Source organism: Carcharodon carcharias, chromosome 23 (assembly GCF_017639515.1).
Source record: "Carcharodon carcharias isolate sCarCar2 chromosome 23, sCarCar2.pri, whole genome shotgun sequence".
Classification (NCBI taxonomy): domain Eukaryota; kingdom Metazoa; phylum Chordata; class Chondrichthyes; order Lamniformes; family Lamnidae; genus Carcharodon; species Carcharodon carcharias.
The window spans coordinates 11435066-11453200 of NC_054489.1; the positions used below are offsets into that span (position 1 = coordinate 11435066).

Consider the following 18135-nt stretch of genomic DNA (forward strand, 5'->3'; position numbering starts at 1 on the left):
CAGAAAAAGAATTGGAAATGGTAAATTTTTTTTTAAAAATCACATCCTCATAACGGGACAATTGGAAAGTGGTGGGGGTGGGGGAGGGAGTTTGGTGTGCAGTAAGGGGAAAAGTTACCAAAGAGTTAAGTATGTGTGTCCATGAACAACACAATGAAAGATCTGCTCATACATAGCCAAAAGATGAATGGCTCCATTACTGTAAAAGTTTCGCATCCATGTGTCCAATTACTATAATTCCAAAGATAAAATATTTGAACTCTGGGAATTAAACAGCAGTAGCATTTTGAACGAGTAGTAAATTTGGAAGAGGAAGGTGATATAAAAAAATGATCTGAAACTCTCAGGATTGCAGAAGTTACAGCATTAATATTTTACTACCATGAGGCACTCTAAGTGTGGGTCAAATCCATGTTGCAAGCAATTTTTCATGATCTCATTGCTTTTTATCCAGTAATTGTTTCATCAGGCACAGCCTATTGCAGAATACAACAGTGACTCCAATAAGTAGCCATGTTAAAGAACACAGTACTGTGGAAATTTCACATTATTAAAAAATTCTCAGGCAATTTATTTCCCTAACATGAAAAATCAGGTTCTCTACTTGGTAAGTTATCCCCTGACTATTAATCTGAGCAAGAAAAGTCAATGCATCTGTAACAATGGTTTTACATTTGCTCTCTTTGGTGCTCAGATGAAAATGTACCATAGATCTTTCTTTAATATTCATCATCTCCTGTTGATTCTGAATAAAGAGATTCTTTTGTTGATTTGTATCTAGTAAAAGGACAGGAAAATACATCTCTTCCTGTTAATTAAATCTGATAAACTATGGTCTGTGTAATCTGTTCTGATCGCAAAATTAGTTCACATCCTGCACATATAACTGAGCGCTATAAAAAGCATTAGAAGGCAAAGTGTTAAATTAATGAGAAATAAATATTTTATAATTGTACTCTTCAAAGATTCACAATTAAAATGTATATATTTTCACACTTGTGTCAGCTTTTCACATTACAAATTCCTATGCCCTATTTTAAGAGAAAGAAAAGGGGTTAGAGGTGAGGTAAAATAATAAAGATCTGCAATATTCAATGCTACACAGGCAGCTTATCAGTTGGATAGCCAGAATTGCTGGGTGCAAAATTGTAGTACAGGGTAGGTGAACATGAATGAAGCCGAAAACCTAGCTAGAATCATGGAAGGATACACCTAAAAATTAGCAACGAATGTAGTTCAAACCAACAAGCACGATGACTGTTAAACTTCGGATTCATTTTGAATAGTTCTTACTACTTGAACTCATAATGCAGGACAAATCAATGCTACTCAATGCCAACACCAGAGACCAGAATGATGTTCTAACATAAAACACAAGTTGCTCCCATAGAGCTTAGAGGGCATTCAAGTCCCTTCAGATGAAGTGAGGGATTACTGGCCATGCAGTTGCATCCCCATTTTAAAAGTCAAATTCTGGTCAGTGTTTATAGAATTTATTATTATGGATAGTGAAATAGTAACATTTATAATTCGGTTAGAGCATTAACTTTTCACTTCAGTACAGGTTGAGAAGGTGGTGGATTCAAACTGAGGCTGTACAATGTTATGACAGGCTGTTGGGTATAATTACAGAGGGTCAAGTTTACATAGGCAGTTTCATTTGAAAAATGGACATGGGAATTTATAACAGAAAAAGTTGACATAAGTATGATGCAAACCAAATAAGAAATAAGGTTTGCAGTCAGGAACTAATTTTGTGATCAGAACAGATTACATAGACCATAGCTTATCATATGCAAGATGCTGTTATCATAGATCTACCCAATAAAAACTGTAGAGGTAAAATGTTGCTATGAAATTATTAAAGTAATTAACAATCGTCTATTAAATTAAATAAGTTTCTCTCCAAAAGTAGAAAATTCTGAGCAAAGATCGAATAGTAGAGTCCATCAAACAACTACTTCTATAAAACCACATTTTGCCATCAGAATATAGATGCTGATAATAATAGTCAGACAGTCCCTCTTAGCTTATCCATCCAGAAAGGCTCCAATCCCTCAAACAAAGCTTTCTTCAATGGGTCCAGGAAAACCTTTTACTACTTCCTATATGGGTTCCTTGCCTATTGGCTTGACTTTATTCGAAATTGTTAGTATGGGAAGGTACTTCAAGAACACTATCATTTTACATACCTCGTCAGACCACTGACACTGGGCATCAGTTTTGTGACTCTTCTCTGAACTGCACCCAGTGCTCAGTGTCTTCCTCATGTGTTGGCAACCAATATCAAACAAATCATTCAGGTGGTCTGACCAGAAGACTAGTCTGTGAATATTATTTTGGTTACATTTTGTTTGTTTTGTTTTTCTCAGCAGCGATTGGACATATGGAGCAATGAGTCCACTAAAATCCTCTTTTCAACTTCCTCAGCATTTTTGACATCATTCATTAGCTTACACGTGTCACCCACTTTTCTCTTCTTACATCCATCAAATTAGACTTGTTGGCATTTAGCTTCATCCATCATCCTTACACCCACTTATATATTTTGTCGCATTTCTAGTTTGAGCTGCTTGCTCAGATTCAAATGTCTTCCCCAGTTTAGTATCATCTACAAATCTGACCAGCTTGTACTGAGCTTTTGAACCAAACTCATTAATACAAATTAGAAATAGCAGAGATCCCAACACCAAACCTCCATCAACTCAACATTTCATCGTCCCAAATTAACTCAGCTAAGCAGGTGCTACATTTTGCATCCTTCAGCTTACTTTACCTTGGAATATGTAAATATGTAAACTTCGGTATTTTCAGTGTTTCTTTAAGCTAACAGGATGCTGGAGGAACCAGGAAAGTAGAGTACAACAGTTCTGTATTTGCAATACAGAGACAAAGATTTGGTCACCAGTGGGAAATTTTTTAAAAAACTTTAGGACACAGTGAAGAGCAACAAAACTGACCAAAGATAAGGAATGAGCTGTGAGGAAAGGTCAAGTTTTACAGCGCATAAAAAAATAGGGAGGGGGGGGTGGAGAGAAAGAGGGGAGAAAGAATGGATAAACCTCATCATCATAAAATATTAAATAGTATGGATTTAGTGAGTCTAGAATATTATTTATCATACAGCACTAGAGGCCATCCAGCCTTTGTGCCAGTGTTGGCTCCCTAAAGAGCTATCCAATTAGTCCCATTCCCCCAGCTATTTTCCCATAGCACTACAAACTCTTCCTGTTCAAGTCTTTTACTACTGAAGCTGCTTCCATCACTCTTCCATGCAGTGCATTCCAGGTCATAACAACTCGATGCTTTAAACAATTCTCTTCATTTCCCCTTTAGTTCTTTTGCTAGTTAGTTTAAATCTGTGCCCTCTGGTTAACTGGCCGGCAAACTGTTTCTCTTATTTACTCTATAACAACCTTTCATAATTTGAATGTCTTTATTAAATGTCACCTTAACTTGAAAGAGAACAATCCCAGCTTCTCTTGCCATTCCACAAAAATGAAGGGCCTCATCCATGGTACCATTCTGATAATCTCCTTTTCACTTCGACATCTTTCCTCAAGCTCAATGCCCAGAATTGGACACAATTATAAAACAAAAACAGAATTACCTGGAAAAACTCAGCAGGTCTGGCAGCATCGGCGGAGAAGAAAAGAGTTTCTTCTCCGCCGATGCTGCCAGACCTGCTGAGTTTTTCCAGGTAATTCTGTTTTTGTTTTGGATTTCCAGCATCCGCAGTTTTTTGTTTTTATCTTTGGACACGATTATATTTCATCTACAAATAAAAACAAAAATTGATGGAGAAACTCAGCAGGTCTGACAGCATCCATGGAGAGAAAGACAGAGTTAGCGTTTCAAGTCCAGATGACTCTTCTTCAGAACTAAAGAGAAGTAGAAATGTGGTGAAATGTACATTGTTTAAGGGGGGTGGGGACAGATGAAGCTGGATAGAAGGCCAATGATAGGTGGAGGCAAAGGAGAGGTTGCAAAAGATGTCATAAACAAAAAAGTCAAAGGGGCGTTGATGGTGGTGATACTGACTAAAGGAGGTACTAATGGTGACATTAAGAGTAGAAAGCAGGGTGAGCAAGGGACTGATGGCCCTAGTGGGTAATGTGCATATTTAATCTACCACGTATCTGTTTATTCCACCACTCTGTTTACGCCTTCCTGAAGTCTATCCTCCTCACTTATTGCAATAAGTTTTATTTCATCCACAAACATTGAAATTATACCCTCTATAACAAAGTCCAAGTCAATAATATATCAAGAAGAGCAGTGGCCTAAGAACAGTGGTCCTGGGAGACATCATTTGAATGTCCTTTCAGTCTGAGGAACAACAATTCACCAAAACTCTCTGCTTGTTAGCAGCCTATATTGTTACCACACTGCCACTTTCCTTTTAATCCCATGGACTTCAAAGTAAACCAGAAAAGTAGCATCAGAGGATATAAAACTTTTCTCAGCAACTTCAAAACTAGTTACCTCAAAAAAAGTGAGACAATTGTTTGAAATTCATCTGAAAACAGGGTTAAAAAGACAAACATCAGCATTGCTCAAAATGCATTTGGATATTGACTTGGGAAAGTTAAGATATGAGAGAAGTGAGCTGAATGATCTTACCTATTCTTCCAATATGTACCAAATGCAATTTAGATTCCTTTCCTGTTTTACACTCAGCACAATGCATACATACAAGTTCAATGACATTGTAAAAATTGTTGAGAGAAAAGGCTACGTTTCTCATTAAACCCACATCCAGCAAATTGCACTAATATACAAAGCATATAATTTTGCCATCAGAGACTCCTTTCAACTTAATCAGTCTCCTCAGGCATGCAAAACACCAGAGGTTGATTCCCAAAATACAAATTGAAATCTCTGTTACCCGAGATCAACCTAAAATTCCAGGGTATCAACTGAACATTATAATTTACATCGTTTTTACCCCGACCAGCTGCATTTTCATGGTCTAATAGGATCAGAAGCACAAGATTCTGTAAACTATATTATTTTGTGCCTATCCTTGTCTACTTTAGACGCCATACCCTTTAACTCCTTTTTAAAAGATCAGTATAAAGTTCTTCTTTTGATGGAGTCTGACAAATGCAGCCTTATTTTCGAGCTAGGAGAGGAAAGGAATTCTTGCCAGTACTCAGGAAATCTGGTCTTGAGGCCTTAGTGTAAAATGATGAGGCCAAGGTAAAAATGCCATTTCAGGTTACTTTGATGAACTAGATCATAGTCCAGGATTTTACCCCTCCAGCAGCCAGAAGACCCCACCTCATGTCTTCTCTCAATCTTTTTCTCCAAAGGAGATCTATGATAATAGGTTGACAGAACTAGGGTGCTAAAATCACCAACTTTCTTGTCTGAATCCTTCCCAAGACATTAAATATCCTTTATCAATGCCTATGATATTCAAAACATGGCCTTCTCAATGACTTGTACACAATAGACTAAGGTTAAATATGAAGATTCTTCCAGCACTTCATGGTGGTTAACAGGAGTTTTGCTCATCAGAACAGGAAGGTTTAAACATAGTAACCTAGTACTAATATATTTTTTTTCTTATTTGTCTGAAGCAGTCACCCTCTTATTATAAGCAAGGCCATGACTACCTCATCAATACAGAAACATGCTCTCTATTACATGACCCTTGATGGAGCATATTTTACAGCACCATTGTTATTGCCCATTATGGGGATTGCCCCATTGGCTCAGGGCATACAGACAGCGTGTAGATAAAACAATTAGAGCAAAACAATGCCAGATTTGATCCGTGCTCTGTGCCGAACGAGCTAATGTCAATTGAGATGGCAAAATGGGCACAAGAATTAGGTTCAGTACACCTAGGCTGGATTAGCCAAAGTCCCACCACATGATCATCATCCAGTAGCCCTTGCTAGGAGTGTACATAAATGGCAATTGAGCGCAAACCTGGGATCACACACAAATAAATGGTCAGGCTCCAAGGGCACGTGGAGTCCACGAAGCTGTACTTAGCTACACACCAATGGTTTCAACAAGGGGAAGGCTAGGAAGGTCTTTTGAGGAAAGTTTGAGAAGAAGTTTAGGCCTATACTCACTGATGTTTAGAAGTATGAGAGATGCTCTTATTGAAACATATGATTCTGAAAGATTTGACAGTGTAGATGCCAAGAGGATACTTCCCCTTATGGGGGCAGAGTTTCAGAATAAGGGGTCTCCCATTTATGATGGCGATGAGGAGGAATTTCATCTCTCAGAGGGTCATTAACTTTGGAATTCCTTATCTGAGAGAGGAGTGGAGGCTGGGTCATTGAATATATTCAAGGCTGAGTCAGACAGATTTTTAATCTACAAGAGAGTCAAGGATTATATGAGGTCAGGCAGGACTATGGAGTTGAGGCCAAGATCAGGTTAGTCACAATCTTATTGAATGCGGAGCAGGCTCATGGGGTCAAATGGCCTATGCCTATTCCTTATGCTTTTATTTGAGAAAGAACATTGAGTGAAGAAACAAAGGCAGAATGGTCCATTGTAAAGTGTCATCATACTGACTCAGTTAATTCTTGATTAATATAGTTTGAATTATTTTATAACAAGTGATTCCAACTCAGTTTCTTTTTTGTCCCTATTGCTTTCACGCTAATATTTCCTCTCCGCTCTAGAAAGCGTCAACCCTTACGAACATGCACCAGCCAAGCATCCTGACCAGGAGCAGGAACCTTGTTGACTTTCTCCTCCCTAATACAAAGGCACCTGTACCACTGCCCTGTCTGATATGAGCTGATTTAGCACCAAACCAAGGATAAAAATCTAAACCTTTATTAGCCTTGTTTTATCCACTTCTTAGCTGAGCCATTGTGGCATCCCAGATTGGTTCTTTAAAAGTGAAGTAAGTATTTAAAGAAACCTTACCCTGGAAACCTGAGCACAGCGACACAAGGTGACCACATCCAGAAAGGAGAATATTCTGTAGGAGAAGAGAAAAAGTTGTTTAAACATAGCTAAGGTAGAAATAGTCATTAATACACCAAAAATAAAAAGTATGCAAGACACACAGGTGACAGATATTTTGGTTCCTAACTTCCAAACAGAATCCTTCTGTTGGGAGTGGCTGCATGAGAGATTTCCAGTGCTGAAGCATCTGCTCCCACTTACATGAATAACACAGTAGAAAGAAATAGTCAAAACTTTCATTTCTGGTTGGGGCTTTCAAGAGATCTGACAAGTACTCAGAACCACAGCTGCCTGGGAGAAAGACGACAGGTATTGCCATCACCAGTAACTGCTTACAGTTACACTGCTGCAGAGTGTAGCTTAACCACAGCAGAATGATCCCATGCATATTCTTCAAGTCAGAGAAACTGCAACATAAAAACAGGCCCGGCGGTCAACCTGTCCATGTTCCCATTTATCCTCCACAGAAGCAGTAGTCCTAATCCTATATACCAGTCCGTTTCCAACTCTCTTCATTCCATTTTCCTTCGACCACCATATCAAACGACCCTGCAATAACCTTTGGTACAATCAAGACATTGTAAAAAGGTGTACACTTGTCGCTGGACTAGTAATCCAGAGACACAGGTAATGCTCTGGGGACCCTGGTTCAAATCCCGCCACAGCAGATGGTGGAATTTAAATTCAATAAAAATAAGGAAGTAAAAGTCCAATGGTGACCATGAAACCATTGTCGATAGTTGTAAAAACCCAACTGGTTCACTAATGTCCTTTAGGGAAAGAAATCTGTCGCCCTTAGCTGGTCTGGCCTACATGTGACTTCAGGTCCACAGCAATGTAGCTGACTCTTCAACGCCCTCTGAAGTGGCCTAGCAAAACATTCAATTGTATCAAACTGCTGCAAAGTCACAAAAAAAGGAATGAAACCGGATGGACCACCCAGCATCGACCTAGGCACCAAAAATGACATCGGCAATCTCAACCCTGTTGACCCTGCAAAGTCCTCCTTAGTAACACCTGGGGGTTAGTGCCAAAATCAGGACAGCTGTCTCACAGACTAGTCAAGCAACAGCCTGACATATGATTCCATGGGGATGACTACCTTACAGGTAATGTCCCAGGCACCATCACCACCCTGAGTATGTCCTGTCCCACCAGCAGGACAGGCTCAGCAGAGGTGGCAGCAGTTGTATGCAGTCAGGAAGGAGTTACCCTGGGAGTCCTCAACATCGATTCCAGACCCCATGAAGTCTCATGGCATCAAGTCAAACATGGGCAAGGAAACTTCCTGCTGATTACTACATATCACTCTTCCTCAGCTGATGAATCAGTGCTCCATGTTGAACACTACTTGGAGGAAGCGCTGAGGGCAGCAAGGACACAGAATGTACTCTGGGTGGGGGGCATCAATGTCCATCACCAAAAGTGGCTCGGTTGCATCAGTACTGACTGAGTTGGCCAAGTCCTAAAGGACATAGCTGCTAGATTGGGTCTGCGGCAGGTGGTGAGGGAACCAACAAGAGGGGAAAATGTACTTGATCTCATCCACACCAACCTGCCTGCCGCAGATGCATCTGTCCATGACAGTATCAGTAGGAGTGACCACCGCACAAGTCAGTCATTGTGGAGACGAAGTCTCGCCTTCACATTGAGGATACCCCCCATCATGTTGTCATAGAGTCATTGAGGTCTACAGCACAGAAAAAGGCCACTCGAGTCTGCACCGGTCAAACAAGTACCTAACTATTCTAATCCCACTTTGCAGCACTAGGCCCATAGCCTTGTATGCCATGGCATCGCAAGTGCACATCCAAACACTTCTTAAATGTTATGAGGGTTTCTGCCTCTTCCACCTTTTTGGGCAGTGAGTTCCAGATTCCCACCACCCTCTGGGTGAAAAAATTCTTCCTCACATCCCCTCTAAATCTCCTGCCCCTTACCTTAAACCTATGTCCCCTGGTTATTGATCCCTCCACCAAGGGGAAAAATTCCTTCCTGTCTACCTACCCTATCTATGCCCCTCATAATTTTATACACCTCAATCATGTTCGCCCCTCAATCTCCTCTTCTCCAAGGAAAATAACCCCAGTCTATCCAATCTCTCTTCATAACTAAAACTCTCCAGCCCAGGCAACATCCTGGTAAATCTCCTCTGCACTCTCCCTAGTGCAATCACATCCTTCTTATAATGCAGATTCCAAAACTGCATGCAATCTCTAGCTGTGGCCTAACCAGTGTTTTATACAGTTCCAGCATAACTTCCCTGCCCTTATATTCTATGCCTTGGCTAACAAAGGCAAGTATCCCACATGCCTTCTTAACCACCTTATCTACCTGCCCCGCTACCTTAAGGGGTCGGTGGACACACACATCAAGGTCCCTCTGATCCTTGGTACTTCCCAGGTTCCTACCATTCACCGTGTATTCCCGTGCCTTGTTTGTCCTGCCCAAGTGCATCACCTCACACTCATCTGAATTAAATTCCATTTGCCACTGATCAGCCCATATGACCAGCTCGTCTATATCCTCCTGTAATCTAAGGCTATCCTCCTCACTACTTACCACCCTACCAATTTTCATGTCATCTGCGAACTTACTGATCTACCCTCCTACATTAAGGTCTAGATTGCTTATATATACCACAAACAGCAAGGGACCCAACACCAATCCCTGTGGAACCCTCACTGGACACAGGCATCCAAAAACACCCCTCAAACATCACCTTCTGCTTCCTGCCACTCAGCCAACTCTGCATCCAATTTGCCAAATTGCCTTGGATCCCATTGGCTCTTACCTTAGTTATCAGTCTCCCATGCGGGACCTTATCAAAAGCCCTGAAGTCATTGCCCTCATCTACACACTTGGTCACCTCTTTGAAAAATTCAATCAAATTGATCAGACATGGTCTCCCCTAAACGAAACCATGCTGACTGTCCTTGATTAATCCCTGCCTCTCCAAGTGTAGATTAATTCTGTCCCTCAGAATTGCTTCCAATAGTTTCCCCACCACTGAGGTTAGACTGTCTGGCCTGTAGTTCCCTGGTTTATCCCTTCCTCCCTTCTTGAATAACGGTGCCACATTTGCTGTCCTCCAGTCCTCTGGCACCTCTCTTGTGGCCAGAGAGGTATTGAAAATTATTGTCAACATCCCTGCTATCTCCTCCGTTGCCTCACAAAAGCCTGGGGTACATTTCATCCGGGCCTGGAGGTTTATCTACTTTTAAACCTGCCGCCAGACCATTTAGAACCTCCTCCCTTTCTATGCTAATTTCTTTAAATACATCACAGTCCTTCTGCCTGATTTGCATACCCACATCAACCCTCTCACTTGTGAACACTGGCACAAAGTATCTAATTAGAACCCTACCTACATTTTACGGCTCCACACACAAATTACCACTATGGTCCTTAATGGGCCCTACTCTTTCCCTTGTTATCCTCTTACTCTTAATGTACTTGTAAAATAACTTTGGATTTTCCTTTATTTTACCTGTCAATGTTTTTTCATGCCCCCTTTTTGCTCTATAATTTACTTTTTAAGTTCCCCCCTACACATCCTATCCTCCTCTAGAGCTTCCCCTGATTTCAGCCCTCGCTATCTGCCATAAGCCTCCCTTTTTCTCTTTATCCAATCCAGTATATCCATTGACATCCAGGGTTCCCTGGATTTGTTGATCACACCCTTTATCTTTACTGGAATATGTTGGCCATGTATACTGCCTTTTTCCTTCTTGAATGAGTCCCACTGCTCTGACACAGATATACCTAAAAGTAGCTGCTCCCTGTCCACTCTGGTCAAATCACATCTGATCTGATTAAAAATCAGCCTTTCCCCAGTTTAGAACTCTGATTTCTGGCCCATCCTTGTCCTTTTCCACTACAACCTTAAATCTAATGGAGTTATGATCACTATCTGCAAGATGCTCCCCAACCGATACCTCTACCACTTGCCTGGCTTCATTCCCTAAAATTAAGTTCAGGACCGCCCCCTCTCTTGTAGGGGCCTTCTACGCACTGGCTTAAAAAGCTCTCCTGGATGCATTTTAAGAATTCCGCTCCCTCTAAATCTATCATACTATGACTAACCCAGTTAATGTTGGGGAAGTTGAAATCCCCCACTTTCATTACTACCCTATTCTTTTTGCACCTCTCTGAAATTTGCCTACATATCTGCTCTTCTATTTCTCTCTCACTGTTTGGGGGCCTATGGTACACTCCCAGCAATGTGATTGCTCCTGTTTTGTTTTTCAGTTCTACCCATATGGCTTAATTTGAGGAGCCTTCTAAGATGTCATCCCTCCTTACTCCTGTAATTGATTCCTTGATCAATATTGCGATACCCCTTCCTCTTTTATCTCCTTCCCTGTCTCGCCTGAAGACCCTTTTTTCTGGAATATTGAGCTGCCAATCCTGCCCCTCTCTCAGCCATGTCTCTGTGACAGCAATGGCATCATACTTCAATGTATTAATTTGTGCCCTCAACTCATCTCCCTTATTCGTCAGACTCCTTGCATTAAAATAAATACCATCCAACTTTGCCAAACTCCCTTATGCCTTAATTATAATTTCTATGCCTCCCACACTCACTTGCTCTCTTCTAATTTTAGCTGTGCATCTCCCCCTGCTGAACCTCCTCTTGGCAGGGGGATGGGATCCCAAGTTAGTTTAAACCTTCCCCAACAGCACTAGCAAACCTCCCCGCAAGAATGTTTGTCCCATTCCTGTTCAGGTGCAACCTGTCTGCCTTGTACAGGTCCCACTGCCCCCAGAAACGGTCCCAATGTCTCAGAAATCTAAAGCCCTCCCTCCTGCACCATCTCACCAGCCGCACATTCATCTGAACTGACCTCATATTTCTATATTCACTAGCACGTGACAGCGGAAGTATTCCAGAGATTACTACCTTTGAGGTCCTGTTTCTTAATCCGCTTCCTAGCTCCCTAAATTCTGCTTGCAGGGCCTCATCCCTCTTTTACCCATGTCGGTGGTACCAATATGTACTACAATCTTATCCGTTTGCCCTTCCCCCTTTAGAATGCCCTGACATTCTTGACCCTGGCAGCAGGGAGACAACATATCATCCTGGAGTCACATCTACAGCCGCAGAAACACCTGTCTGTTCTACTTACTATCGAGTCTCCTACCACGATTGCTCTTCCCCTCTTTATCCTCCCCCCGCACCCTCCCGCCCCGTGCAACTGAGCCACTCTCAGTGCCCTGAGCATAGCTGCACTCCCCTGAGAAAGCATCACTCTCACCCTTTTCCAAGACGGAAAAACGGTTCTCAAGGAGATGCACCCTGGTGGTTTCCTGACTACCTGCCTGACACCTTTCTTCTGACTGATGGTTAGCCATTCCCTCTCTGTCTGCACTTCCGTAAGCTGTGGGGTGACCACATCTAAAAACGTGCTATCCACGAAACTCTCAGCCTCGCGGATGCACCTCAGTACCTCCAGCTGCCATTCAAGCTCCGAAACTCAGAGCTCAAGTAGCTGCAGCTGGTGGCACTTCCTGCAAATTGGTCGATCAGAGCGCAAAGAGCATCTAGGACTTCCCACATGTTGCAGGCAGTACATAACGTGGGACTGAGCTGTCCTGCCATGCCTCTAGTTGAAAAAAACCCTTAAAGTTAAATACAGTAAAAAAGAATGTTAAATTATTTATGTACTTTAAATAAAATCTAGAACTCTTACCTTTCCTTAGCTTAATCTATTTTAAACTGGAGAAAAACACTTACCCGCTACTCACCAATTAGCTCTCACCCTTATGCTGACATTATTTTTTGAAGCTTCCCCGCACTCACGTGGTTCCGATCTCTCCGCTGCTCTCTTGCGCTGTCTTGTGATGTCACTCTTGCTATTTTCAACAAGAACTGACTGCAGGACACTCTTCCCAGACTGCTTCACCACGATGCTGACTGCAGGACACTCTTCCCAGTGTAGCACCACCGTCATGCGAAATGGGATTGATTTAGAACAGATCTAGCAACTCAAGACTGAGCCATCCATGAGGTGCTGTGGGCCATCAGCAGCAGCAGAACTGTATTCTAACTCAATCTGTAACCTCATGGACCGGCATATCCCCAACTCTACCAAACCACCATGCCAGGGTTCAAAGAAGAGTGCAAGAGGGCATGCCAGGAGCAGCACCAGGCAAATCTAAAGATGAGGTGTCAATTGAAAAAGCTATAACTTAGGGCTACTTGCATACTGAACAGCATAAGCAGTAAGTGATGGACAGAACTAAACGACTCCGTGACCAATGGATCAGGTCTAAGCTCTGCAGTCCTGTCACATCCTGTCGCAAATGGTGGTGGACAATTAAACAAACTCACTAGAGGAGGAGGTTGCACAAATATCCCCATCCTCAATAATGGAGGAGCCCAGCACATCAGTGCAAAAGGTAAGACTGAAGTGTTTGATATAATCTTCAGCCAGAAGTGACGAGTGGATGATCAATCTCGGCCTCGTCCAAAGGTCCCCAGCATCACAGATGCCAGTTTTCAGCCAACTCAATTCACTCCACATCAAGAAACGGCTAAAGGCACTGGATACTGCAAAGCCAATGGGCCCTGACAATATTTCTGCAATAGTACTGAAGACTTGTGCTCCAGAACTTGCTGCGCCCCTAGCCAAGCTGTTCCAGTAGAGCAACAACACTGGCCTCTACCCGAATATGTGGAAAATTGCTCAGGTATGTCCTGTACACAAAAAGCAGAACAAATCCAACCCAGCCAATTACCACCCCATCAGTCTACTCTCAATTATCAGTAAAGTGATGGAAGGGGTCATCAACAGTGCTATCAAGCAGCACTTGCTTAGCAATAACCTGCTCACTGGCACCCAGTTGGGTTCCACCAGGGCCACTCAGCTCCTGACCTCATTAAGCCTTGGTTCAAACACGGACAAAAGGGCTGAACTCCAGAAGTGAGGTGAGGGTGACTGCTCTTGATATCAAGGCCACACTAACCGAGTGTGACATCAGAAAGCCCTAGCAAAGCTGGAATCACTGGAATCGGGGGAAAACTCTCTGCTGGTTGGAGTCATATCTAGCACCAAGGAAGATGGCTGTGATTGTTGGAGGTTGGTCATCTCAGCTCCAGGACATCACTGCAGGAGTTCCCCAGGGTAATGTCCTCGGCCCAACCATCTACAACTGCTTTATCAATGACCTTCCTTCCATCAGGTGGTCAGAAGGGGGGTGGATGTTCGCTGATGATTGCACAACGTTCAGTGCCATTCGCGACTCCTCAGATACTGAAGCAGTCCATGTACAAATGCAGCAAGACTTGGGCAATATCCAGGCTTGGGCTGACAAGTGGCAAGTAACATTCACATCACACAAGTGTCAGGCAATGACCATATCCAAAAAGAGAACACCCAACCATCGTCTCTTGATGTTCAATGGCATAACCATAACTGAATCCCCCATTATCAACGGCCTGGGGGTTACCATTGGACAGAAACTGAACTGGACTAGCCATATAAATACTGTGGCTACAAGAGCAGGTCAGAGGCTAGGAATCGGGTGACGAGTAACTCACCTCCTGACTCCCCAAAGCCTGTCCACCATCTACAAGGCACAGGTCAGGAGCGTGATGGAATACTCTCCACTTGCCTGGATGAGTGCAGCTCCCACAACACTCAAGAAGCTTGGCACCATCCAGGACAAAGTAGCCCACTTGATTGGCACCACATCCACAAACATTCACTCCCTCCACCGCCGACGCAGTGTGCACCATCTACAAGATGCACTGCAGGAATTCACCAAGGCTTCTTTGACAGCACCTTCCACACCCACGGCCACTACCATCTAAAAGGGCAAGGGCAGCAGGTAGATGGGCACACCACCACCTCCAAGTCACTCACCATCCTGACTAGGAAATATATCATTGGTCCTTTACTGTTGCAGTGTCAAAATCCTGGCCTTCCCTTCCTAGCAGCAGTATGGATGTACCTACACCACATGGACTGCAGCGGTTCAAGAAGGCAGCTCACCAACACCTTCTTAAAGGCAACTAGGGATGGGCAGTAAATGCTGGCCCAACCAGCAATGCCCACAACATATGAATGAGTTTAAAAAAAAAACAATTTATGCTCAGTACCTGAAAATACATAAAAGTTTAATTCCTACTTTTTTTGGGTGGGGGGTAAATTTCAGATTATCCCTTAAAATTCTCACGCAAAGAACACATCCTCCTCTTTTTACAGCACATCAGGCAGACTGTGCAGCATTACACAATTATGTACTGTAGGAACCAACTGCTACTGAGCACTTAGAGACCATTAGCCAAACTTACGTTAGAAAAACTAACAACTTAAATCCCATGTCGAAGTGATACGCCCATCCCCAGCCAATGGAAAGACCAGAGATCCATTTCAGGAGAGTCATTGGCGTTGTGTATTCTTTTGAATGTTAGTTTTAGAACGTAGCTGAGAGAGTGAATGTACACATGCCATAGGCTACACTCCTGGTAAAATAAAAAGGTGGATAATAAATGAGATACTGGCCTTTCTAGTCCTGCAAATAGCGTTGCAATGTCAATCATAATAACTGTTAGATTAATAATGTGCATTTCCTCTTTATGCATTAAAGAAGCAAAGCAAGCAAGGGGAATTATTCAGAAGTGAAATAAATCAATGCACTAATTCTAATCCAGTAGAATCACTCACAAATATCACTGTCAATATGGTCAAGCTTGCTTGACCCTACCCAAGAAGGCAGCTCACCACCACCTTCTCAAGGGCAATTAGGGATGGGCAATAAATGTTGGCATAGCTAGCGATGCTCACATCCCATGAATGGATAAGAAAAAACCTCCACAAAAGGAGGTACCATTTCAAGCAGAACATATAGGCAGCTTAATTGGCTACTAATTGGCAGCCAAAGTCAGACAAAATGAAAAGGTTAGCAATAAAAATTTGAGCTCAAACTAATATTATATTTGCATGACTAGCCAACAGCTCAACGCATTCTGGGTTCTGACAAAAGATCATCGGCCTGTAAAGATGTCTCAACAACAACTTGCATTTATATAACTCCATTAAGTAGGAAATGTTCCCAAGGCCAATCCCAAGGAATTAGACAAAATTGATGACAAGGCCAAGTAGAAGGCACTAGGTCAAAGAGCTATGTTTTAAGGGAGCGAGGGGGAGGAGGCAGGAAAATTTAGAGATGGAATTCCAGAGCTTGAGGCCTAGATAGCTGAAGGTACAACTGCCAATGGTGGGGTTAAGTGTGCAAGGAGTGCAAGAGGTCAGATTTGGAGGAACAGAGTTTTCAAAGAGTTGCAAGACTGTAGAGAATTACAGAGATAGGGAGTGGAAAGGTTTAGAGGGTTTAAACAAAAGGATAAGAATTCTACATTTGGTCCTTTGGCGGACTGGGAGCCGGTATAGGTTAGCAAACAGAGGGTGATCTGTAAACAGGACTTGGTGCACATTAGGAAACAGGCAGCAGGGCTTTGGATGAGTTCAAGTTTATGGAGGGTAGAAAATGTGAAGCTGGCCAGGAAAACATTGTAACATTCAAGTCTGGAGGTAACAAATATGTGGATGAGGGGTTCAATAGTAAATTGGCTGAGGCAGGGCAGAGAATAGCTGTATTATGAATGTGGAGTACACAGTCACAGGAGAGGGCATAGCATCAAAGGCTCAGCTCATCATCAAATACGATGCAGATGTTGAAAACAATCTAGATCAGCTTGAGACAGCAGCCAGGGATGGAGATACAATTGATGGTTTAGGAATAAGTTTGTGGCAAGAGGCTAAGACAATGGCTTTTACGTTTAACTGGAGGTAATTCCCACTCATCCAATATTGGATATTGGACAAGCAGTATGAAAACACAGGGCTTAAGTGAAGTGGTGGTGAGGTAGAGCTGGGAGCCACCAGGCTACATGTTGATTCCAATGTCATGTATTCCAGATTATTTCACTTCAGTAGCATGTAATTGAGAAACAGGGGCTGGGGTGCAAGAATATATGCAGAGCAACAGTGCAGGGGCAGGAAGAGAAGCCACGGTAAGAGATCTCGGCATAGATCCAGCTGAGGTGTTTCTGTTTCAACTTCAGATTTCCTGTATCTGTATTTCACTTTTACCTCATGCTTTCAAACCTGAAGTGGAGGATGGGGTGAGGCGATCCAAAAATAGAGTAGGGGACAGGAAAGACTCTTTGCAATTTTTTAAGCATAGGTACTGTACTGGCACACTGCCAAGGTAGGTCTCTGGTTACAGGCAGCATGTGGAGAATGGGTCCCATCTCATGCTCATGCAGAATTCGCTGATTTTGGTTTTGATCAAAAAGGACGTGCATAAACAAAGATAATAAAATCAGGGTGGTTCAATGTTTAACAATTTTGTTTTATTAATTTTAATTAAAGCGTTAATTTAAATATTTAATCACTCGAAGGCTGCCTTTGTGACTCAAACAAATCTTTTCTTTTAAAAGGATGTTTACTTCTGTAAGGACATTAGGGTGGTTTTGAAACAAAAAGGAAACAACAAATCCTGCTGCTACACAGAAAACATTGTCGGCAGATTTAAAACATCTTCCAACACTTCTCTTTCTCCACTTACTTAACATTTAATAATTTAAATTTAATGATTAATGATAATTAATGATTTAAAATTTCAGAGCACAATTGTCTCAATTGGATGTTTGAAAAATAAGATACCATCTCCCCCTTCTCAATTCCAAAACAAACCATGACAATGGATTTTCACATCTCGACTGGAGTTGTGCAAATACAGCAGTGCAGAAAAGTCTAAAAAGCACATGTTGTTATTATACAGTCAGTCATGGTCAGGGGAAAATGAGGCTTGTGAAGGCCCATGACCTACAAGCACTGCTCTCCCTGCTCCCATTGGGTTAATTCAAGGGCCAACAGGGCAGAAGTTGGTCTTGCACTGGATTCTGACAGCTGCTGTCAGAATCCATGAAATGTAACGCCCCGTACACTGTTGGAGGAACAGGTTCAGCAACATCATGTCAATTGTACAAGTACCACATGGTGTCTTGCCAAAGGAAGATTATCAAGACAAAATCAGGATCAGGAAGACAAGCTTTTGATGATTAAACTTTAAAATCGGTCATCACTTGGTTATAAACAATTTTAACAAGGTTAGCCATGATGTGAAGCCCTACTTGAATGGAAGTTGAGGTTTGGTGAATACTGTACTCTTCCTCTC

At 42.4% G+C, this 18135-nt stretch overlaps 1 protein-coding gene across 4 annotated transcripts in view; it reads right to left on the reverse strand.

The window, feature by feature from the left end:
- LOC121294038 (F-box/LRR-repeat protein 20) overlaps window positions 1-18135 on the reverse strand; it is a 127980-nt gene that overhangs the window by 50971 nt on the left and 58874 nt on the right. For all 4 annotated transcript variants that reach the window (XM_041217547.1, XM_041217546.1, XM_041217545.1 and 1 more), the window contains one exon: window positions 6904-6958. In XM_041217547.1, coding sequence (XP_041073481.1) covers window positions 6904-6958 — 55 coding nt within the window. The remainder of the gene's footprint in view (window positions 1-6903; window positions 6959-18135) is intronic.